This window comes from Ovis canadensis, chromosome 11 (genome assembly GCF_042477335.2).
Source record: "Ovis canadensis isolate MfBH-ARS-UI-01 breed Bighorn chromosome 11, ARS-UI_OviCan_v2, whole genome shotgun sequence".
Lineage (NCBI taxonomy): Eukaryota > Metazoa > Chordata > Mammalia > Artiodactyla > Bovidae > Ovis > Ovis canadensis.
In genome coordinates this window covers 59,186,916-59,210,469 of record NC_091255.1, presented here as the reverse complement: position 1 = coordinate 59,210,469, position 23,554 = coordinate 59,186,916, and the positions used below count along the sequence as shown (strand labels likewise).

The window sequence follows — 23,554 nt, the reverse complement described above, 5'->3', positions numbered from 1 at the left end:
TGGCAGACTGGCTTAGATGCTCCGTGACATGTGGGATCTTCTCTGCCCAGGTATAGAACTGTGGTTCCTTGCACTGCAGAGTGGATTCTTAACCACTGGACCACCAGGGAAGACCAACATTGATTTTCTTAATGACATCATTTGAAGGGCAACCTTTTAGTGAATTCTAACATCAGTTTTTTTTCATGGCTCATGTTTTTGAACTCTTTGCCAAAGCCAAAACTGTGAAGGTTTTCTCCTATAGTTTCTTCTATTATATGTATAATTTCAGCTTCCATTTAAGTCTACACTCTATCTTGAATTAATGTTTGTGTATAATTGAGTTAAGAGTTGAAAAGACTAATAGTTTTCACCCACTGAACTGTCTTGGCACCTTTGTTGAAATTTTATTCACAAACTTAAGGCTTTATTTATAGACTCAGTTCTGTTTTGTAACCTATATGTCACAACCTCTTGATAACCATAGCTTTGTAGTAAGTTTTGAAACCTGGCAGTGTAGGTTCTCAACTTTATTCTTTTCAAAATTGTTTTGGGCTATTCGAGGTCCTTTGAATTTCCATATAAATCTTAAAATATGTTTTCAGTTTCTACAAAAGCACTTGCTGGCAGGGATTGTTGTTTAGTCGCTGAGTCATGTCCAACTCTTTTGCGACCCCATGGACTATAGCCCCACCAAGCTCCTCTGTCCATGCTATTTACCAGGCAAGAATACTGGAATGGGTTATCATTTCCTTCTCCAGCCGATCTTCCCAAGGCAGGAATCAACCTGTGTCTCTTGCATTGGCAGGCGGATTCTCTACCACTGAGCCACCTGGGAAGCTCCATTACACTGAAAAATCCCATGGACGGAGGAGCCTGGAAGGCTGCAGTCCATGGGGTCGCTGAGGGTCGGACTTGACTGAGTGACTTCACTTTCACTTTTCACTTTCATGCATTGGAGAAGGAAATGGCAACCCACTCCAGTGTTCTTGCCTGGAGAATCCCAGGGACGGAGGAGCCTGGTGGGCTGCTGTCTATGGAGTTGCACAGAGTCGGACACGACTGAAGTGACTTAGCAGCAGCATAGAGCAATTTGGGGAGAGTTGCCATTTTAACAATATTAAATGTTTCAACCCAAAACATGAGATTTCTATGCATGTATTTATTTATTTAAAGAAAAAAATTTTTGTTTTTTTACCAAGCCGCATGGCAAACTGGATCTTAGTTCCTTGACCAGGGATTGAACCTGTGCTCCCTGTAGTGGAAGCAGGGACTCTTAGACTGAGTTGTATACATATATATATATTCTTTATAATATTCTTTTCCACTATGGTTAATTCCCGGAGAAGGAAATGGCAACGGCAACCCACTCCAGTACTCTTGCCGGCAAATCCCATGGTCGGAGGAGCCCGGTAGGCTGCAGTCCATGGGGTTGCTAACAGCTGGACACGACTGAGCGACTTCACTTTCACTTTCATGCATTAGAGAAAGAAATGGCAACCCACTTTAGTATTCTTGCCTGGAGAGTCCCAGGTACTGAAGAGCCTGGCGGGCTGCAGTCCATGGGGTGACAAAGTCAGCCACGACTGAGTGACTTCACTTTACTTCATGCTATATCCCTCCGCCATCCCACCCCAGGCATCCATTTAATCTTTAGTCTATGGGGACTTCCCTGGTGGCTCAGACGGTAAAAGCATCTGCCTACAATGCAGGAGACCTGGGTTCGATGCCTGGGTCGGGAAGATCCCCTAGAGAAGGAAATGGCAACCCACTCCAGTACTCTTGCCTGGAAAATGCCATTGTCAGGAGGAGCCTGGTGGGCTGCAGTCCATGGGGTCACAAAGAGTCAGCCATGACTGAGTGACTTCACTTTACTTCATGCTATATCCCTCCGCCATCCCACCCCAGGCATCCATTTAATCTTTAGTTTCTTTCTGTAGAATTTCATAGTTTTCAGTGTGCCTGTGTGCAGGTCTTGTACTTTTATTGTTAAATTTGTTCCTAAGCCTTTTTTTTTTTTTTGGTGCATTGTGTGGCATGTAGGATCTTAGTTCCCCTACCAGGGATGGAACCCACACCCCTGCATTAGCATGGAATCCTAACCACTGGACCACTGGGAAATTTTTATGTTATTTTTAACATAACAGTATCATTAACTTGCTTACAAAATTAACAGTGCTTTCCTAATATCATCTAATAGGTCATGTTCAATTTTTCTATCTCAAAGCTCTTGTCTCAGGGGAGTCGAGGAGAGTCGATTGGGAGTTTGGGATTCACAGATGCAAACTACTACAGATAGAATGGGTAAATAGCATTCTGTATACTGTATAGCACAAGGAAGTATATTCGATATTCTATAATAAACCATAATGGAAAAGAATATGAAAAAGAATATATAGGAAAATCCCTGGCAGTCCAGTGGTTGTGCATGTTCAGTTGCTCAGTCACATCCAGTTCTTTGCAACCCCATGGACTGTAGCCTGCCAGGCTCTTCTGTCCATGGAATTTTTCCAGGCAAGAATACTGGAGTGGGTTGCCATTTCCTACTCCAGGGAATCTTCCCAACCTAGGGATCGAACCCACGTCTTTGGTGTCTGTCTCCTGCATCAGCAGGCAGATTCTTTACCACTGTGCCCCCCAAGACTGCAGTTTCACTGCTGAGGGCCCAGGTTCAATCCTTGATCAGGGAACTAAGATTCCACAAGCCCTGTGGCACAACAACAATACATATATAAAGCAGAATCATTTTGCTGTTTAGCAGAAATTAACACAACATTGTAAACAACTGTACTTAATAAAATACCCTAAGAAGGAAAAACAAAAACAACCCTCTCATTTCAGTTGGTTTATTCACATCAGGATCCAGATGGAGGCCGCACTACACAGTTGGATGATGTGCCACTGACAGGCTTATTCTCATACCTGTCTGAAGCCACACATCAGTGAGATTCTGACTGCTAACTGGAGTGACCCTGCAGGCTGAGAGCTCACTCCAAAGACTGCCCCAGCTCCAGGCACCAATCATGAGTTACCCACATTTTTTGCCAGCAGACTACAAATTCAAAGGTTCCCTTCACTGCTTCCTCAGGTTCAATAAACAACTCAGAACTCAGGAAAACGTTTACTTCCAAGTATCCATTTATTATAAATGATACAACTCAGGAACAGCCAAAGGGAGGGGATGCTTAGGACAAGGCATGGGGTGGGGACTTGGCTGGTGTTTCTGTGCTGCCTCCAGGTGCACCATCCTCCCAGCATTATGCTGTGTTCGCCAATCTGGAAGCTCTTTAAACCCCATGGTTTAGAGGTTTTTCAGTACAAGGCATGATTGATTAAATCATTGACCACTGGAGATTAACTCAATCTCCATCCCCTCTCCCCTCTGCAGAGGTCAGAGGGTAGGGGGTGGGGCTGAGAGTTCCAAACCTACATCTCTCTGTTGACCAGCACCCACCCTAAAACTGCATAGGGGCCCACCAAGAGTCATTCATTAACATAAATTGAAAAGGCCTTGCTATGAAAAACAAAAGATGATCCTATCACTCAGGAAATCTCAAAGGATTTAGGAACAAAGGACAAAGATCAATTTATATAGTTATTATACCACATTCACTTTTGATTCCTTTTCTATGCTTGTGGCACTTCAGTGGGGAGGAAGCCAGGACACCCCTGGTGAGAAGTTCCCGTGGGCACTTGTGGATTTGCCAGGTGAATCCTCGGGTGTGATGTAGTGTGGTGTGTCTTCTGTTCCCCTTACATCTCAGGGGATTTGAGCTCCAGGTCAGTTTGAGGAAGTGCTATGGGTTTCCCAGTGCTTCATCTCAGGGGACACTCTGCTGGTCCTACCTGCAGTGAGGTATGGTAGGCTTCTGGGACTGCCTGGCCCACTATTGTCTATCGTCACATTAGCTGCTGAGGACTCTTCCCAACACACGTCACTTTATTAGGCATCACAAAATGGCGATTTTTTTTCCTAACACTTTTGTGTTTCTTAGCTGGATTTTTTTTTCATATTTATTTATTTGATTGCGCCCAATCTTAGCTGCAACACATGGGACCTTCAATCTTCATTGTGTCCTGCAGAATCTTTAGTTCCAGTACATGGGATCTACGTCCCTGACCAGAGATGGAACCCAGGCAGGCTCCGTGCTTTGGGAGCCCAGAGTGTTAGCCACTGGACAACCAGGGAAGTCCCTTAGCTGGAATTCTTTTTAAAAAACCTCCAGTCATCAGCTACTTAATCCCTTCAAACTACAGTTTGTATAGAAAAAATATTTGTTTCTTTCCTTTTATTGGCCAATTTTTAGAATGAATTAGTGCCCACATAATCCCCAGAGGTGAACAGTAGATTTTTTTAAAGTATCATTATGGACTCTTGGATGTTTATTTATTTGAACAAAAAAATAAAAAAATATTAATTTTATGAAAACACTAATGGTAATTTGAATGGCTTGTTAATGATGGGATTTGTACATTTAAAAAACTGGAATGCTCACGGTGACTTTTATATATATACTAATTTATAGTTCGTTAACATGCTAAAACATTGTATAATTTGTTTCTACAACCTGCACAGATAACATAAAAATTAACCCTAGCATAACTTAGACAAGATGATATTTTAAACTAATGAGATTATCTCCCAGTACTCTGATGGCTTATTTTCACATTAAATCTTTATTGACCTCTTTCGTCTAGGCCGCCGACATGCCATCCAGACTAAGGAAGACCCGGAAACTTAGGGGCCACGTGAGCCACAGCCACGGCCGCATCGGCAAACACCGGAAACACCCGGGAGGCCGAGGTAATGCTGGTGGCATGCATCATCATAGGATCAACTTCGACAAATATCACCCAGGGTACTTTGGGAAAGTTGGTATGAGGCATTACCACTTAAAGAGGAACCAGAGTTTCTGCCCGACTGTCAATCTTGATAAATTGTGGACCTTGGTTAGTGAGCAGACACGAGTAAATGCTGCCAAGAACAAGACAGGAGCTGCTCCTATCATCGATGTGGTTCGATCAGGTTACTACAAAGTTCTGGGGAAAGGAAAGCTCCCAAAGCAGCCTGTCATCGTGAAGGCCAAATTCTTCAGTAGAAGAGCTGAGGAGAAGATAAAGAGTGTAGGTGGGGCTTGTGTCCTGGTGGCTTGAAGCCACATGCTGGGAAATTTATTAAATGTTAAGTGCTTTTCAAAAAAAAAAAAAAATCTTTATTGATGTATATTATTTATTGCTGCATACATGCTAAATCACTTCAGTCGTGTCTGACTCAGTGCAACCTCATGGACTGTAGCCCACCAGGCTCTTTTGTCCATGGGATTCTTCAGTCAAGAATACTGGAATGAGTTGCCATTTCCTCCATGGTATCTTGGAGAAGGTAATGGCACCCCACTCCAGTACTCTAGCCTGGAGAATCCCATGGACGGAGGAGCCTGGTGGGCTGCAGTCCATGGGGTCGCTAAGAGTCCGACATGACTGAAGCAATTTAGCAGCAGCAGCAGCAGCAGCCATGGTATCTTCCTGACACAGGGATCGAACCTACATCTCATATCTCTTGCGTTGGCAGGTGGGTTCTTTACCATTATTGCCACTTTCCTCTAAATGGTCAGTTGATTCCAGAATGACTCATTAATAATGACAGGTAATTAATGTAAACCATATAAACTTTTATGAAAATTACACAGTCCTATGTAATTCCATAACAAGTAATAAATGTAAATTACAAAAAAAAATCAGGATATGTAGGAAAGGCACAATAGAATACAAAGTGTAGCAAAAGAAACTAATTGTAGTACAAATTACTCTGAAGGGGGTAGAAGAGAAGGGCTAGCTAAACAACTTTGGAAACTGGTACTTTCCCTGGAAATCAGTACTCTGTGGCTCAACACATGGATGAACCCAATACTGTACACGAGTTAGTAAATGCTTCTAACAGGGGTGTATATTAGCAGTTCTAAAATCAGACTAGGTGGATACTTAAAGGACTGACATCATTTAAGCAAATATCATGTTGATAATGAGAGCCAGGTTTCTTATTGCCAGGGAAAGAATTTACAAATAAGGGGAGATGAGAATGAATCCTATGGAATTGAGTTGGAATCAGAGAACAGTAAAAACTCATGTTTTTTTAAAAAAATGCACACATACAGCTAAAAACAGAGATAAATATTGATATATATGCACGAATTAGTATATATATTTCCTAGCTTTGTCCTGAGAGGGCCCAGAAGCAACAACAACCCAGTAGCAATGAGCACACCCAACACCCAGATCTTGGTTGTTAAATACTAGTCTCCACGAAAGGAGCCAGGGAATAGAAGGTGAGCCTGGAGCCTCTTCTGGGGCCGGAAAGTCTTTATATATACATATATATGTATACATATATATATAAGTATTCACTTAGTCTCAAAGTTCTCAAAAAAATTTATAGATTACAAAGGAGAGAAGGATAACTCTGTCTTCTTTATGGAGAAAGCTGGCAGCTCCCACTGAATCATGCAAGCAAGGTTATAAGATGGGTAATGAGAGAGACAGCCCACCATGCTGTACCCCATGGGAAACCCTTTCAGTGATATTTTTGCTTGGAGTAGGTAACCTTGGTCTAATCTTAACGAAGCAAGACACCCCCAATGGGACTGACCTTCACAAAGTGCCAAGGTCATGAGAGACATTTAAAGGCTAAAAGCACTACCAGTTGCAGCTGACCAGACATCCTTAGCTCAAGGCAGTGGTCCAGACATTCCTTTCCTATGTAGCCAGGGAAAAGCATTTACAACATAGCCTATTAGGACAGCTGGCTAAACTTGAATAAGGATATGGTTCAGATAATGGTATTGTTATAGTGTTCACGTCTGATTATGGAAGATGATGCCTTTGTTTTTAAAGACACACATGTGGAAGGATTTAGGGGTAAAGTGGCACCACGCTGCAACTTACTCTCTATCAGTTCAGAAGAAACAGAGAATGACAAGGAGCAGGGTTCCATCTGGTGGTCTGGGTGACAATCCAGGAATTCTTTGTTATCACTTCTTTTCTATACATCTGACTATATTGTCACCCTGCTTATTTAACTTATATGCAGAGTACGTCATGAGAAATGAACTGGATGAAGCACAAGCTGGAATCAAAACTGCTGGGAGAAATATCAATAACCTCAGATATGCAGATAACATCACCCTTATGGCAGAAAGTGAAGAACTGAAGAGCCTCTTGATGAAAGTGAAAGAGGAGAGTGAAAAAGTCGGCTTAAAGCTCAACATTCAGAAAATGAAGATCATGGCATCTGGCTCCATCATTTCATGGCAAATAGATGGGGAAACAGTGGAAACAGTGACAGACTTTGTTTTTTGGGGCTCCAAAATAACTGTGTATGATGACTGCAGCCATGAAATTAAAACTCCTTGGAAGGAAAGTTATGACCAACCTAGATAGCATATTAAAAAGCAGAGATACTACTTTGCCAACAAAGGTCCATCTTGTCAAAGCTATGGTTTTTCCAGTGGTCATGTATAGATGTAAGAGTTGGACTATAAAAAAAGCTGAGCACCGAAGAATTGATGCTTTTGAACTGTGGTGTTGGAGAAGACTCTTGAGAGTCCCTTGGACTGCAAGATCCAACCAGTCTGTCCTAAAGGAAATCCGTCCTAAATATTCATTGGAAGGACTGATGCTGAAGCTGAAACTCCAATACTTTGGCCACCTGATGTGAAGAACTGACTCATTTGAAAATATCCTGATGCTGGGAAAGATTGAAGGCGGGAGGAGAAGGGGACGACCGAGGATGAGATGGTTAGATGGCATCACCAACTCAATGGGCATGAGTTTGAGTGAACTCCAGGAGTTGGTGATGGACGTGGAGGCCTGGAGTGCTAATAGTCCATGGGGTTGCAAAGTGTCGGACACTGAGCGACTAAACTATCAAAATTACAAACTGACACTTAAGAACATTCCCAGTTAAGTGGAGAAGTAGGCTGATGTTAATAGAAATGATTAGGGAAGGTCAAATCGGGGTCTCCTGCGCTGCAGGCTGATTCTTTATCAACTGAGCTATTAGGGAAGCAAACTTTAGTTGCTTTATGATCCAGCAATTCTACTCCCAAACCACTGAAAACTATCTCCACATAAAAATGTGTACCTCGATGCTCACAGCAGCATTATTTCAATAGCCAAAAAGTAGATACAACTCAAATGTCCATGAATTGATGAACAGACAAAACAAAATGTGAACTATCCACCACAGGCTTATTTGCAGTAACAAGGGTTTCATTTGGACTGGATACTGACACAGGCTATAACAAGAATGAACCTCAAAGACACCATGCTGAGTAAAGAAGCCAGACACTGAGGTCACAGACTGTGTAAATCCATCTGTATGAAATGTTCAGAATAGGCAAATCCACAGAAAGTGGACACGTGAAGGCTGAGGAACGGGAACAGAGGCATGATGGCTAGTGGGTTTCTTTTTGGGGTGATGAGAATATCCTGGAATTTGAATGTGGAGGTGAATTTGTGACTTGGTGAATAGAGTAAAATTACTGTAAACGGGTTACCTCCATGGTATGTCAACTATATGATAATAAAGCTCTTATTAAGAAAAACAACCTGCAGTAATAAGAGTTTCATTTGGACAGTGCTGGGAAGGTTATTCTGTATACATCGTTACCTCAGAGTTTGTACTGTGTTATTTTTTCAGGATAAAAACCAATGTTCTGAAGAGTATTTCACATTCCACACTCATTGAAACAGAAACACAGGAGCCCACTCCATGGCTCTGCCTTTTAGGTCATTGTCTATGGATGTCCCCCACGTCAGCCCCTAAATGCTCCATCCTGGCAGCTCCTCCCCAGGTCAGGCTGCACCTCTGGTAGATGCCCTTCCTTTGAAGCCCAGCACAGAGGCCCCATGACCTCTGCCCTCTCCACCAGCCACAGTGGGGCTCTGGCTTGTCCCCTAGGACAAGCCCTAGGGTGTTCTCACCCTAGGACCTTTACACTTGCTCCTCTCTGCCAGCGAGGCTCCCCTCCGAATATCCACGTGCTCACAACCCCACCTCAGCAGTAAGGCCTTTCCCTACTCCTGAGCACCCTCTGTTTGCCTCCATAGCCTTGTTACCACCTGACATCTTGTATTCCACTTTTCCTGTCTTTCCCCCATTGGAATGTATATTCCAGAACAGAAAATGCTCTATGTCCTGCCGCTTCACTTATTTCTATTGTAGTTGTTACACTGTTATCATAATTTCTTATTTTTGTTTCCTGTATTAGAGCCTTAGCTCCCTGCAAGCAAGAACAAAACCCTTGTTGTTTACAGAAAGCAACATTCCTCTTCTGGTATTCCAGACCACGTCTGAGTGCGACAACCGTTCAAGACTCTGGCACCCTGACTGCTGCTGGGTTTCACACAACCTGCCAAGGGACAGGGCTGTTCCTCCTTATCCAAGTTGCTCTGTAAACCACGTGTATCTTTGCTCAACCAAGCAAAGCAGAACGCATCTGGAGCTGAGTGGCTCCTCTTCACACAAGCATCCTGTCAGAGTCCAGGAGCCCATGCCACCCTCTTCCCTGGCGCTGGCTTCCTCAACATCTTCGAGATTCCTCAAGACTGACTGACTGTCCAAATGAGGCATGTGCCCACTCCTGGACTGATCACTGAACTTTCCACTCAGACCACAAGGTGGAGGTGAGCTGGGGTACATTCCAGTGGCCTGCAAGTGGGACAGCCCCATCCACCTGGTCTGCGAGACTGCAATCCAGCATTTGAGAAAAGAACATGAAGGAGAAACTGAGCAAAAGCACCAAGTCCATCTCATCCGTTCACTCACTCGGTCTGTACTTTCAGGGATGAAGTGCTGGCCATTGCAGGGATACCCAGCACTGCCCTCAGGTAACCAGAAGCCTGGTTTGCCTTGTAGCACTGACCCTGCACACTTACCACCCAAGAGCGCTTCCTCCCAAGAGCACCCCCACATGAACAGCAAAACACATGGCCCTCCAGCCCTTGAGATAACGCATGGTTTCCCATTTCACAGTTAGAGATTGAGGATTAAAGTGGTGGTGGGGGGACTTCCTTGTGGTCCAGTGGTTAAGAATCTGCCTGCCAATGCAGGGGACAGGGGTTCAATCCCTGGTCAGGGACAATTCTACATGCTGTGGGGCAACTAAGCCCGTGCGCCACAACTACTGAGCCTGTGCTCTGGAGCCCGTGCTCTGCAACTAGAAAGTAGCCCCTACTCGCTGCAATTAGAGAAAGCCCATGCCCAGCAACAGACCCAGTGCAGCCAAAAATAATTTTAAAAATAAAGTGATGGGGAGGTTTCTCTCAGCTCCCTGCCAAACTGCAAGCTTTTCTGACTTTGTCACCTTCCCACTATATGCTTCCAGCAAATATGTCAGCCCTCCCTACTCCTGTCACCTCCAGCCCCATATCCCTACCTCTACCTGCAGTGTCCACACATCAAGTTCCAGCTCACAGACATCTAGCTGACAGCAACACTTGCCTGGGTCCACATCTGGATGCTTACCCATATCCGGTGTTCTGCCTCTTAGACCCAACACTGAGCACAGCCTGTCCTTTGCCTGCTTTCTTCCTGTAACTTTCTCTTCACTAGTGACACCCTCCACCCATGTGGCACCTTGGCCACCCCTTACCATGCCCCACAAGCCCCCCATTCCCAGTCATCGCTCCCTCCAAACATCAGAGCCAACATCCAGAAAGCAGTCTCCTTGCCTGGCATGTGCCTGCTTAGCTCAAGGCTACCTCATCAGACAGGCTGCCTGGCTCTGTCCAGATGGTCTGACCTCTACCAGCCACCCCTCACCACACTGCAGCTAAAGCTGAGCCCTGGCTGATCCCTTCCCATTAAGACTGGGCTAGAGGTAGGGATGAGTCACCTCAACCATCTTTCCATCGGTGCCTGGCATGGCTCAGATGGTTCAAATGGCAGCTGCTGGCTCTGCAGTGACTGACTGTTACAGGGCCACCCCTTAATCACACCCCTTCCTTGTGACTCACTCCAGCCTCATCCCAAACATGGAAGCCATCTGAGCTGCGGGCCATGGTAGCTGCTTCCGGAAGAGCCAAGGCACTGGTTGCTGTTAAGGCTGGGATGACTCTCCTGGCCCATACTTACCCCTCCCCATAGTCCCTATTCTCAAAAGTCTGTCACCATCCCCTTCTCCTCCTGCCTTCTGTCTTTCCAGCATCAGGGTCTTTTCCAATGAGTCGGCTCTTTGCATCAGGTGGCCAAGGTACTGGAGCTTCAGCTTCACCATCAGTCCTTCCAGTGAATACTCAGGGTTGATTTCCGTTAGGATTGACTGCTTTGATCTTGCTGTCCAAGGGACTCTCAAGTCTCCAGCACAATTTGAAAACATCAGTTCTTTGCGGCTCAGCTTTCTTAATGGTCCAATTCATCAAAGTGATGTCTCTCTCTGCTTTTCAATAAGCTGTCCAGGTTTATCATAGCTTTTCTTCCAAAGTCTTTTAACATCAGAGCTGCAGTCATCGTCTGCAGTGATTATGGAGCCCAAGAAAATAAAATGTTACTATTTTCACTTTTTCCCCTTCTGTTTACCGTTAAGTGATAGAACCAGATGCCATGACCTTCGTTTTCTGAACGTCGAGTTTTAACTTTTTTCACTTTCACCCTTGAGACTTTAGTTCCTCTTCGCTTTGACATTAGAGTGGTATTATCTGCATATCTGAGGTTGTTGATATTTCTCCCAGCAATCTTGATTCCAGTTTGATTTATCCAACCTGGCATTTTGCATGATGTACCCTGCAGATAAGTTAAATAAGCAGGGTGGCAGCATACAGCCTTGATGGTACTCCTTTCCCAATTTTGAACCAGTCTGTTTTTCCATGTCTGGTTCTGTTGCTTCTTGGCCTGCATAGTTTCTCAGGAGACAGGTAAGGTGGGCCATCTCTTTAAGAATTTCCCAGTTTCCCTCTAGCTGGGTTGTAGGCATAACTGAGTGGCTCAAAGGCATGTCCTAGGAGGGGAGGCCCAAAGAGATGTCCATGCCCTACACCCCAGGGATCTTGGCTCCTCCTGAACCATAGGAACTGCATGGCAGGTCACACTAGCATTTGGGCAAGTAACATGACCATCCTGCTCTAGTCTGTCCCAGGAGGGGGTCCAGATGGGCACCAGTGTCTGCCTGTCCCCCCAGTTCCCTGTGGGTCAAATGAGATTCTACCACAGCTCCCACTAGCTACATCTCCAAGTACATAATTAAGAAAACACGGAATACAGTGATCTTTCCTTCGTAACACAAAAGATGAAAAACACGCAGGGATTATGTTATAAAGTCGGAACTACTAAACCCAGATTTCTGAGAACCAGAGTCCGAGAAAGAAAGGAACAGCTCAACTCAGTAGTCACCTGAAATCGGCCAGAAGCACAGGGCACCCCACCTTGCCCCACCCCTCACCTTGCAGTACAGGCAACGAACAGGTGGCTGCGTGTGGAGGACCACTGCTCCACATCCTCCCACCTAGGGGGGATGAGGGGGTGAGAAAAAGGGGTTTGGATCTGTGGGAACAGCATGGCAGCCAGCATCCTCCTGCAGAACTCCAACCCACAGGCCAGGTGCCATGTGCCTGGCAGGCCTGCCTCATTTCCTCCTCAGCTCCCATGTCCCTCCCGCCTACCAGATCACACCAGCATTCTGGCCCAGGTCGAGAATGGGATGAATTAAACAGTTCCAAGAATGGGATGAATTAAACAGTTCCAGTTCTACACACATTTCTATTTTATTATGGCAAAGGTGAAAACGCCACCTTCTCCACAACAACAACCAGTAAAAGTTATCCCAAAAATAACTCAGTACAAAACAGGTCTGTTTCAGAATTTAAAAAAAAAAAAAAAAAGGAAAAGAAACCTTTACATGAATCTTAAATCCTATTTTAAAACATAAAAGAAACAAATCCATCATTGGCCACACAGCCCCAGTCTGTCACCCCCTCCCGCCAGGGAGCACGGACGAGACTTCTGGGTCCTGGTCCATGCACGGATTTGCTGGTCTGTTTAACTGGTGTCCATCTGAAACAGAGGAAGAGAGGTGCTCACTCAAAATGAGGCCCTCCTCCAGTTGGTCTGGGACTGACCCTCACCCAGCCCTCCTCTGTGACTTACTCTTGCATTATAAGCATCCAGCTGGGCATCTAATTCTTCTGCGGAAAGCTGCTGCTTTGAACTCCTGCCGGTGCCTCTGCCTCTGCCCCGGCTGCCTCCACGGGTGCCTCTCCGGGTGCCGCCGCCACCACCGAAACCTCCTGAACCACGGTTTCTAGTCATCCCACCTCTGTTTACACTAGCAAGAAAAGGAGACTTTGCTCACATGCCTGGGAAGACCTGCAGCATGAGGAGACACCCCCACAGGCCAGCCCTGACTAGAGAGGCCCCGAAACTCACCTCTGTGCAGGTCTCCGCTGCGTGTCAATCTGTGAGGTGACGAGCTGAATGTTCATGGGGCGGCCTATGGCAGAGAACACAAGAGGGCCAGGTCCTATTAGAGGACTCTGAAGCCTGCTAGGGGTAGCACCCTGGCCTCCATGCAAGCACTGGAAAGGGACACTGCATCTTGTTGCTCCCGACGAGAGGACAGCCTGGAAATGCTGGTGGGAGAACAGCCCCACCAGCGCCTCCTCGCTCCTTCTCATCCAGTGCAGGTGGGTGTCTGTCGGGCGTCCAGGGTGCCCAGGAGCAGAAAGGTACCTTTGTCTTTACGACTACAGCCCCGCACTCAAGAGTTGTACTATGGTGGTTCTGAGAAGGCTTCACAGAAGTGAATCTTCCGGAAGGAGCTGAAGGAGGGGAGGGACGTAGCTTGCTGGATGGGGATTCACAAGAGGTTGGTCCAGATGTGGGGGGCAGCATGAGAGGTGGCAGTGTGGAAGAGAGACAAAGGGGCGAACACAAAGTGTCCTCAAGCAGAGGGGACCCTACTCTTGCAGGGATGGGGCCAGCCTCTGGCTCCGCAAACTAGCTACAGCGCTGCAGCCTTTCTGGGTCCAATCCCAAACGCACCATCCAAAGGAACGCCGTTGTACTGTTTCATAGCTTTTAGTGCATCTGCCTTCCGCTCAAAGTGCACGTCAGCTGTTCCTAAACTGCGGCCAGATCGGTCGTAGTGCACAGCCGCCTTCTTCAGAGTTCCAAATTCAGCAAAGAGCTCCTGAGAGTCAGAAAGAGCAGTTGTTAGCACAGCAATTTTTCTTCTGGTGGCCCAGGGACACTCCCTGGAAGTGTAAACTGCTTTGGGGTATTTCCCTGGGAGGAAGACATACACGTGGTGGGGCAGGGAAGTGGCGGTGGGACCTGGGGTATGGGATGGGACAGGTGGGACAGCAATTTCCCGGAGCAGCTGGGCCCGAGGGCTCCTGCCCACTTGGGAACCTGACATCTATACCACGATGCAGGTGAAGGATCACAAAGCCCACCAATGAAGGGCAAAGATTTAGTTGCTATCTTCTTCAACAAAGGAATATTTACAACACACCCAAGGACTGTGCCAAGAAGCAGCCAAGGCCAAGATCACAGAGCAAGGGGCTCTATCCACTTGTGGACCAGCTCCAAGGGCCCTCTGACTGGGAGCCCTGACCCAGCCCCTCCCCCAGGGCAGATTCTGGCTCACCTTTCCCTCTCCTCCTACTCAAGCCTGCCGCAAAGCCTGAAGTCAAGCGCTGCCATGGAAACTGCCCTGACCTCAGGCAGGCTGGGAGTTGGAGAGGGAACCCAGAGTGTGGGGCTACTCCGGCCGCAGGCACACAGCGGGAAGTGGAGTTCACCAAAAGCGGTTTCCAGTGGATGCCAGAAACCACCTTAAAAAAAGTGTTGAGACACTGTGAGTGCTCACTGGCCTTGCTCTGTCCTCCCAAGGCAAAGTAAATGGCTGGGCTCTGGGAAATTGAACCCAGGAAGGCCCAGTACCCTGCCCAGCCATCTCCTGGACTGACCCCCAAGATGTCATTACTTAACCATTTTAGGCAGCAAATTTAAAGGCCTTTAGGGTTCAACCGAAAAAAAAAAAGAAAGAAAGAAAAGGAAAAAAAGAAAAAGGGGAGGAAAGAGAGGCAAAAAAAAAGAGGCTTCAACCAAAGATGTTTGAGAATCATGTCACTAACAAAACCCAGGGGGTGAGGATAAGTGAGAAGACAGGGGATGAAATTCCAAGTAAGACATGGGGCTTAAGGCAAATGGAGCCAGAGCGGCGCTGGCACCATCCTGCTCTGTGCTATGTCAGTTCTACAAAGGAAGTGCTTTCTCCTCCCAACAAACCATTAAAACAAGCAAAACGTAAAGAAAACAAGTAGCCTAGCTCTTCCAGGAACAGAATCGGAGCACAGTCAACCAAGCTTCTGCCAGAAGAGCTTGGGCAGAGTGCCTTCATCTACAAAACACGTTTTAGCAAGGAAGAACAGCAGCGCCCCAGACTAAGCTGGGGCCTTGTCTTCCAGCACAAACTGACACATTGGTCAGGCTTTCAACTCTAGCTCAACCTCTGCTCTGCATTCCTGGAGCCCATCACAGGGAACAGTGGCTGGCCTTTCGGTGCCTGGGAGAGCTTATCGTCCCAAGGTGTGCGTGTGGGGGATTCTGGGCCAAGTCCCAAACGCCACAACCGATTCCGTGCGGAGTGACCCGCCCACCAAGAAACTCCAGTCCCTTACCTGAATATCAGCGTCGGACACTCCAAAATCCAGATTTGACACCAGCAGTTTCCCACCGGTCTCCACGCCGGCACCACCCCCAAAACCGCTATCGAAAAGGTCATGCTGCCATTTGTCAGGAAGTTGTTTCGGCTGAGGGAAAAGAAAACACAAGAACAGAAAAAGGTCTGTGAGTCTCACTCCAGGGCTCGCCCTCGCCCTCACGGCCACAGCAAGAGCCTCCCCCCATCTCGGCGGGGAGGCAGGCGCTGAGAGAGACCCGCAGCCCCCGCTTCTCGCCCGCGTCAGGCCGTACCCGGCCGCCGCGGCCACACGTCCCGCAACTTCTCGGTTCCCTTCAACCAACTTCCCGCCACCGGGGCGGCCGCGCCAACGGCCCCTCAGCCCCCAGCGCCGTGAGGCCGGGCGCCCTGTTAAGACAAAGGCCGCCAGGGTCTCCGCCTTGGTGCCCGGCAGGCGAGCGACCTTCCCGCCCGCCGAACCGGCCGGCGCCCGCGCCCCCCGGCCCAGTCGGTCAGTCGGTCGGCCGCCCGGACGGCCCGCCGGTCGCCCGTGCGCCGCCCTGCCGGTTCGCTCCCTCGCCGCGGCCCGCCACCCGGTCTCCACACTCACCCTGCTGTAGGGCGCCGGCCGGTTCCTGCCGCCGCCGCCCGCCGCGCCGCGGGCGATGGCCGGCCGATTCCGAATGGGTCCGCCGCCTCGGTTCACTCGCGCGGCGGCCTGGGCTCCGCCGCCGCGGCCACCCTGGGAGCCGGCCCGGCCGCGGCCCCTGCCCCCGCCGCGGCCGCCTCGCTGGCTCCGGTTCAGCTTAATGATGTCGTCCAGAGACATATCCATTTTGTCGGCCATGGCGGGCGCGGAATCGGCCTCGGCTCGAGCCCGCGCGTCAGCACGTCGGCGCGTCACTTCCAGCGCCGCTCGCGGGTTTTCCGGTGCCGCGTCCTCAGAGCGACCGCGGATTGGCTGCGGGCCTTCGGCGTCTCAGGGGGCGAGGTCGCGCGTGCGCGCTGAACCAAGGAGCTCGGCGGGCGCCTCTGAGAAGTGCCGAGCCGCGGCCACAGGCGTTTATATACCTTCCCGCGCGGGGCCGGCGCTGCCAACTGAAGGCGGGTGGTGCGGCGCGCGATTAGATCGGCGGGGGCGCGGCCGTTGGGGGCGTGGCCGAGCGTGGCGCCTCTCCCTTGCCCCTCCCCCACCGCACCGGGAACCCGCACCCTAGTCCAGCGGCGGGAGTGAGTGCGGCCCGCGCCAGGGTTGTTTCCGGGGTGACCTCGTAGGGAGCGGGCTTGGGTCTCCATCTCTCAGCCCCGTCAGCCCTTTCGGAAGTAGCGCACGGCGCGTTTCTGCGGTTGTTAAAGAAAGCCGACGAGCCCTTCTGCGGACGCCGAGGCAGAAGTGCGGTGTTGGCGAAGGACCAACACCGGTCCTCCCGGTCTTCCCGAGGACCCGGCCCCCGCCCCAGTCCCCTTGCAGACAGCCTCTTACTGCCTTTCGGCGGCCACTGTTGCCTACGCTCGACCCTCGGGGCTACGCCCCTTCTTTGGCTTCCAGGTGCCGTAGCTCTGCAGACTCAGCACAGCCGGGTGGTCTCTTCCCTCCTCGCAGGCTCCTCGCGCCATGAAGGTGAAGATCAAATGCTGGAACGGCGTGGCCACTTGGCTCTGGGTAGCCAACGACGAGAACTGCGGCATCTGCCGGATGGCCTTCAATGGCTGCTGCCCGGACTGTGAGTGTCCCCTGCCCGCTGTCTCTCGAGCTGTGCCTATCATCTGGCCTTGGCGTGTCCCCAGAAGTACTCGCAGAGCGTTTCTGGGGTTTGGTTTCCTCTTCCCAAGAAAAGTTGACAGAGAAAAGCCAGGCTATTTGGGCCCATATTTGTACAAAGATCCCGTCAAAAGTTTTGTAAGGAAAAGAGCACAGTTTCCTATCCTGATAAAAGTCACTATGAGACCCGTGGAACACAAAAATGTGTTAAGACATTGTATTTGAAAATTTCAAGTCAACAAAAAATTGTGACGTTACAAGGTTTCCCCCTCAATCCAGCACATAAATGATGAATAACACGTTTTCATATCTGGCTGTTTTTGCCCAGCTGTTTTAAGGTAAATGCTAAATATCTGCTGCATTGTCAGGCGGGTTCCTTATCACTGAGCCACCAGGGAAGCCGCAGCAAATGCTAAATGTGATGTCCTACATCAGTGCTGACTTTTACCAGCACTGTTGTCACTTTAGACAATATACTGCCTTACTGTTGCCGGTCATTCCTAGTCCTTGTTCAGGTTTCTTTAGTTGTCCTCAAATGTCTTTTTATTGTTGGGTGGTGTGAGCCAAGACCCAAGGTGTGATCACTTTTTCCCTTCACTACTTAATCTAGAATAGTTTTGCTTCAACTTCTCTATCGCGTTTTATACATCAAATTATTTGTTTTTATTTTTCTTTATTTATTTTTGGCTGCTTAGGGACCTTCATTGCATTGAGCAGGCTTCTCTCCAGTTGTGTTGCATGGGCTCAGTTGTCTTGTATCATGTGGGATTTTAGTTCCTAGACCAGGGATCAAACCCACATCCCCTGCATTGGAGGGCAGATTCTTAACCACTGGACCACCAGGGAATTCCCCGTAGACATCTGATTTCTTTCAGAACATGTTGTCTTGCAAAATGCCTGACCTCAGGTTTTATCAGATTTCATCTTTGCGGTGTCTTTTGCATTGTTCCTTTGTCCCCAGTGTGTTCTGTGAAGCGAAAGTATTTGGGTCAAAAGGAGATTTTCGCACCAGTGAATTTAGTTTTTAGTCAGACACAAGTGAACCAGAAGCAGTAGGAAGGGTCTTAAGGCTTTGCCTAGGGGACGAAGGTGTTCCCAAGAGAGAAGTGAGATTTGGGGACCACTGAGAAGTCAATGACCAGGCCTGTCCTGTGGGGCTGTGAACATCAAAATAGTACTAGATCTTTGCTTCTTACAGTGAAATTCAAATAATTGATTTTAGTGCAAATATAATTTTATCCTAGTCTTAAATCTTTACATCTGGAAGAGGAAATCTCATCACCCATGGGCTAATCCATCCTGATTTAATCAGGCTGGGATATAATCTTAGGAAATCAGTGATTGGTTCTACTTGATGAGGTTTTATGTAAAGGGAGAGAGAATAGAAGCACAAGGTCTGGCTTGGTTTAATCCGTTTAAAACCGCCCTTTTTTTTTTTGGTTCAGTCGGGTCTTGTTACTACATGCAGGCTTTTTCTAGTTGAGGCAGCACTACCCTGGTTGCCGTGGCTTCTCTTGTTGTGGAGCACAGGCTCGAGGCGCACAGGCTTCAGTAGTTGCATTGCTCGGGTTTAGTTGCTCCACAGCGTTTGAAATCTTCCAGGCCCAGGGGTTGAACCCGTATCTCCTGCATTGGCAGGTGGATTCCTATCCACTGTACCACCAGGGAAATCCTAAAACCACCCTTTGTCAAAGGTACAACACAGGTTATGGGTAGATACTTTCAACTTTCTCAGCAGCAGATGTGGCTTCTGAAAAGAAAAGTCCTAGGGTAGCATTTATGTGGTCATGCCCTTGACCCAGTGTGGGTGAGTGAGCCAAGTGTCAAAGATGGCACCAGGGGTTGCATGCAGCTTGTGGAACCCAGTGTGTGGGGCTGCCTGAGGTGTGCTGGGTGCTGGGAAGAGGGGGGTTGAGGCTGAACTTTGGACTTGCTGGTTGTGAGCCAGCGGTAATGATCAAAGTGTTTGGTCAGCCCAGGGCCCCTTCTATACAGATCAAGTGATGTTGGACTTCCCTGCTGAGATGGAATTCCTACGAAAAATCCAGAGTGACTCAGACTGTGATAAACCTGCTCCTTGTCTCAGGGCTTTGTGAGTGAAAGTCTTATGGAGAGGATCCCGACGCTTAGCATGAGTCACTGTCAGCATGGAAGGTGGTGTCAGATTCCCCACTAATGGACGTGATGGCTAGGGTACCCCTGCCAGCAGGCTAGTAGGCCCCTGCGCATCCTCTTGCATCCTCTGTTTGAAAGGGCTCTAATGTGTTAGGCGTGATTCCAAGTGTCGTTCTGCTGAGGTGGGAAAGACCCTGGGTGGGGGTGGGGTGGGGGTGGGAACCAAGAGAAATCAGGTGTCACACCCTGTGGGCTCCTGGCACAGGGCCGTCCACCTCACCCCCCCCACCCTGGCCTGGGAAGCAGAGTGAGCTAGATAGTTTTGTATTTGCCAAGTAAATTGTTTTTTGGTTTTGTCATAAAAGATTCAGAAAAGGAGTGATGTTTTGTTTTAGAGGGGATTACTTTTAAAAGATTGGGGGTTTGGTGGGGAGAAAAGATCCATGTATATGTATAACTGAGTCCCTTCACTGTTCACCTGAAATTATCACAGTGTTGTTAATCGGCTATACCCCAATACAAAATAAAAAGTTAAAAAAAGATTGAGAAACACTGCCCCAAACAAGAGAGTAAGAAGATGGCAGTGCCCATCTGTCTGACTCCGTAGGGTGAATGTACCACTGTGGGGCAAGGGCTGCTCCGGAACTGGGAAGGAGGTGCAGGTTTTCAGCAGCCTTTGAAGGATATTTAAGACCTGGCACCCACACCAGCTTCCTGGTCGGCATGCTGCCTTCAGGCAGTGGCGGCTGCCCTCGTGAGTCACGTGGCCTGTCTGTCCCTGGGATGTCGGTGGGTGATAGAGACTGTGGAGCACTGTGAGGTTTGGACAAACGCTCAGGTCAGTTTTCCAGCTCCCTGTGCAGCTCAGAGCAGGTGCTCCATTAGGTCTTGAGAGCACTGTGGCTTCACCGTGGTGTTATCTTTTAACACATTGTACAGTCACCTGTCCCTGTGTCTGGTGTCAAGAGAGAAGACCAGGACCACAGGTGACCAGGCCAGCACTTAGGAACTACTTCGTGGACAAGATGTCTCCTGTTTACCCCAGCTTATCTGGCTGGTGCACTGTGTGCCCTAGTGACTTCTGGATTTGGCTCACGATTGATAGGCATGAGGGGCCCCATGGCAATGCTTTAGGGGAATGGCCCCCCTAGAGGGTGGCGGCAGCAAGCTGCAGCTCCCGCTGCTCATGGGGACCTACCTGCTGGGGGAGGACATTGTGCTCTGCCAGCACCAGCTGCGTGATGGGGTTTTCTAGATTCTTAAAAATCAGACTTGTTTCTCTTGATGCCAGGCCCTCTTCACAGTGGTAGCACGTGCAGGTGGGCTGGAGGGCCAGCACCAGGTTCTCTGGGCTGCAAGTAGGATAGAAATGGGGAGGAAACGGGAGGCAGTGCCACTTCACTCCCAGCGGCCGATGGGCTGGGCCATAAGCCCCTGTGTCCCCGACCTGCTCCCTGGTACTGAACTGGGTCCCTACTGCCTGGGGATGGTGACATCTAGTTTCTAAGGCCCTGGCTCACCTCACCTTGAAGAGGAATGGTTTGCCGCTCAGAGGCGGGTCACCTGTGCAGGCGCCCTGACACACTGATGTAACCTTCTTGGCATCACGGGTGCCAAATGGCAGAGCTGCGGTGTGTCTGCAGATGGGCCCAGGCCCTGGGAGGCCAGTGGGCGGGGGTTCAGGCCCGGCCAGAGCTCTTCGTGCTGCTGAGCTCCCGCGTGGAGGCAGGAGCAGCCCGGGTGGTCTTTGCAGAGGTTCATGTAGAGGCGGCTGCTTGGCCGAGTCTGTGGTTTCCTTCCAGATTCCTGTCCTCTCTGAGCCCTGAGGCCACCCTGGGCATGCTTCCTCCATCGGACTTGTCCTGTGCTCTGGGCGACTCACAGGTCCTCTCGTCCCTCGCGCAGGCAAGGTGCCGGGTGACGACTGCCCGCTGGTGTGGGGCCAGTGCTCACACTGCTTCCACATGCACTGCATCCTCAAGTGGCTGAACGCGCAGCAGGTGCAGCAGCACTGTCCCATGTGCCGCCAGGAGTGGAAGTTCAAGGAGTGAGGCCGTCCGCACTGCCCGATGCCCCTGCCCTCACCCTGAGATGGCCTCACCCCCGCAGTGGCTCTGGGTGGCTGTCTCCTCCATGGGGACAGTCTCCTCTGGCCTCTGACAGGGTTGAAATGAGGACTGGAACTGTGTTTGTTTTCTCCCATCACAACGTTGACATTTTATCAAATAAATAAAACTCATTAAACCACCTAAGCCTGGCCGGAGGCTGCAGTTGCTTGTTTTCTTGGTGCTGAGGCAGCCAGTACGCATACTGCTGTGTGCGCCAGTATGAAAACTCATGAATAAACATCCCAATGTGATGCCGAGAGGCCCTGAGTCACACCCCTGGAGAAGACTGAGCCAGGGATCAGCCAGAGGAGCCAGGGTGGGAGGAGTGGGCTCGGGCTGGAAGAGCCTGGTGGGGCCCCCCTCTTCAGGGTGGTCGCTGGGACCCTGGCTGGACACAGCTAGCAGGCACTGCCATGCTTCCTCCCTCTGGAAAGCTGTCCCCAAGTAGGTGCTGGCTGTGCTAAGAGGGCTTTGTTGAGGCAGCTGTGATCGGTGGCCTCAGTCCCTTTCTCCCAGCTCCTTGTCAGGGCCAAAATGTCCTTGACATCAGGACATGTGTCCACAGGTGTCTGAGGGTCTCCCCATCTAGGGAAGTCAGCCCTTGGGACATCCTTCAGGCACCTCTGCTCCACCTCAGCCCCCCTCTAGGGCGGGGGCAAGGAACCCAGCCCTAGGATTTTGAGCAGCTTCTGGATGGCAACCACTGTAGGCTGCATGTCCTGTGAGCATGGGCTCCTTCCAGTCTATTCTCGATGACCTCCCCCTGCACCAGGGGTCACTGCCCTGTGTCCCTGTAACGCCTTCTGCCCAGTGGGTAGCTGGTTTCTGAGCATCAGTCCCCAGGGGAGAAGGCAGGGCGGTACATGGTCTGGACCATTGTGCCTAGAGGGAAGGAACCCTCACGGAATCTGGAGGTCATATGCTCCTTGCCCAGGAACCCAGCCGCCAGGGCCCTTGTCCTGGTGTCTGTTCTGGGAAGGCACGTGGCCAGGGTGTTTGGAAAGTGTGAGCAGGAGGAGGGGCAGCTGAGTAGGCCTCATGTCACCTGCTATGTGCCCTCCATCTGGGGCTCTTGGACTCAGCCTCCTGGGTGATCCCATTTAGCTCTTGGGCTCTAAGCAGTAACTCTGAATTCTAAATGCCTATCTACAGTGTGTCTGGATCCGTGGTCACTGACTTCACAGACCAGTAGGAAGACCAGCCCTCACTGGGAGGTGGGCAGTGGCAGCTGCAGAGGATCCCACAGGGTGGCCTGGCCTCCATCTGGCCTGCCCCTGCTCGCCTTCCCTCCCTGGAGTTGTGCCTTCCCTGGGGAATTCTCCCTTGTGCCAGGAAGTACCCACATGCCTAGGGTGCCAGGCTGTGAACCGAGCCTCCAGGCTTTTAGCCCTGGCACACCGGGACAGGTGCCCTCACCCCAGAAGTCTAGAGCTTGCCACAGGTCATACAGTTCTCTAGGCAGGCCACTCCCACTTCGCTGCCAGGTGGGCTCCTCTCCATTCCTTACTGGGTTCCAGCCTGGTCCTCCCAGGGCCTGCGTGGTCCCCTCAAGCAGGACACAGAGCTGCCTGCCAGGCCCAGCACACACCCAGAGCCCAGCCATTGCCTCCCTCCCAGGAAGCTCAAGGGCTCTGCCAGTTCCTCCCATAATCATCTCAGCTCTTCCTCTGCCACAGTGGCACAGGGTCACAACACCCACCTCTGCAACAGCTTTCCCCTGGCCTCCCCTCATCTGTCCTGTGAGCCATCCTGCCAGCTCTGTTTGAGGACCAGATCAGTGGTGTAAATCTTCTCTCATAGGTGTGAAACCTACCTCTGCCCTCCCCACCCCCGGCCCTCTTAGATTTCAGTGCCTCCTCCAGAAGCCAGGTCCTCTGGTCAACTCCCTTTAGGGTGGGAACTGCTCCTTCTCT

General features: G+C 49.8%; 3 protein-coding genes across 6 annotated transcripts; 2 read left to right on the top strand and 1 right to left on the bottom strand.

The window, feature by feature from the left end:
- Positions 1 to 4,668: 4,668 nt before the first annotated feature.
- LOC138415318 (large ribosomal subunit protein uL15-like) lies at positions 4,669 to 5,189 on the top strand. The gene has a single exon (XM_069543765.1). It carries the CDS (start codon positions 4,687 to 4,689, stop codon positions 5,131 to 5,133), a length of 447 nt encoding a protein of 148 aa, XP_069399866.1. The 5' UTR covers positions 4,669 to 4,686; the 3' UTR covers positions 5,134 to 5,189.
- A 7,521-nt stretch (positions 5,190 to 12,710) lies between these two features.
- ALYREF (Aly/REF export factor) lies at positions 12,711 to 17,386 on the bottom strand. Its single transcript, XM_069541933.1, has 6 exons — positions 16,267 to 17,386; positions 15,655 to 15,786; positions 14,012 to 14,159; positions 13,397 to 13,460; positions 13,118 to 13,295; positions 12,711 to 13,024 (listed from the first exon to the last, which is right to left on the bottom strand). Exons 1-6 carry the CDS (start codon positions 16,501 to 16,503, stop codon positions 13,010 to 13,012), a joined length of 774 nt encoding a protein of 257 aa, XP_069398034.1. The 5' UTR covers positions 16,504 to 17,386; the 3' UTR covers positions 12,711 to 13,009.
- ANAPC11 (anaphase promoting complex subunit 11) lies at positions 16,575 to 21,785 on the top strand. 4 transcript variants are annotated; one of them, XM_069541937.1, is made up of 3 exons: positions 16,575 to 16,760; positions 17,206 to 17,380; positions 21,439 to 21,785. In XM_069541937.1, exons 2-3 carry the CDS (start codon positions 17,272 to 17,274, stop codon positions 21,582 to 21,584), a joined length of 255 nt encoding a protein of 84 aa, XP_069398038.1. In that variant the 5' UTR covers positions 16,575 to 16,760; positions 17,206 to 17,271; the 3' UTR covers positions 21,585 to 21,785. The 4 variants fall into 4 exon arrangements, with proteins under 4 accessions (XP_069398038.1, XP_069398035.1, XP_069398036.1 ...); XM_069541934.1 differs by having other exon boundaries at positions 16,609 to 16,886; positions 17,260 to 17,380; XM_069541935.1 differs by having other exon boundaries at positions 16,611 to 16,886.
- Positions 21,786 to 23,554: the final 1,769 nt, after the last annotated feature.

What these genes read in the sequence shown, in the direction of transcription:
- LOC138415318 (XM_069543765.1), top strand. Translation starts at nt 4,687, where the DNA reads ATGCCATCCAGACTAAGGAAGACCCGGAAACTTAGGGGCCACGTGAGC.
- ALYREF (XM_069541933.1), bottom strand. Translation starts at nt 16,503, where the DNA reads ATGGCCGACAAAATGGATATGTCTCTGGACGACATCATTAAGCTGAAC. An exon ending in GGCCGGCGCCCTACAGCAGG is followed by an intron (nt 15,787 to 16,266) that starts GTGAGTGTGGAG and finishes CTTTTCCCTCAG; the next exon opens with CCGAAACAACTTCCTGACAA. An exon ending in CAACGGCGTTCCTTTGGATG is followed by an intron (nt 13,461 to 14,011) that starts GTGCGTTTGGGA and finishes TCTCTGCCATAG; the next exon opens with GCCGCCCCATGAACATTCAG.
- ANAPC11 (XM_069541937.1), top strand. Translation starts at nt 17,272, where the DNA reads ATGAAGGTGAAGATCAAATGCTGGAACGGCGTGGCCACTTGGCTCTGG. An exon ending in CAATGGCTGCTGCCCGGACT is followed by an intron (nt 17,381 to 21,438) that starts GTGAGTGTCCCC and finishes TCCCTCGCGCAG; the next exon opens with GCAAGGTGCCGGGTGACGAC.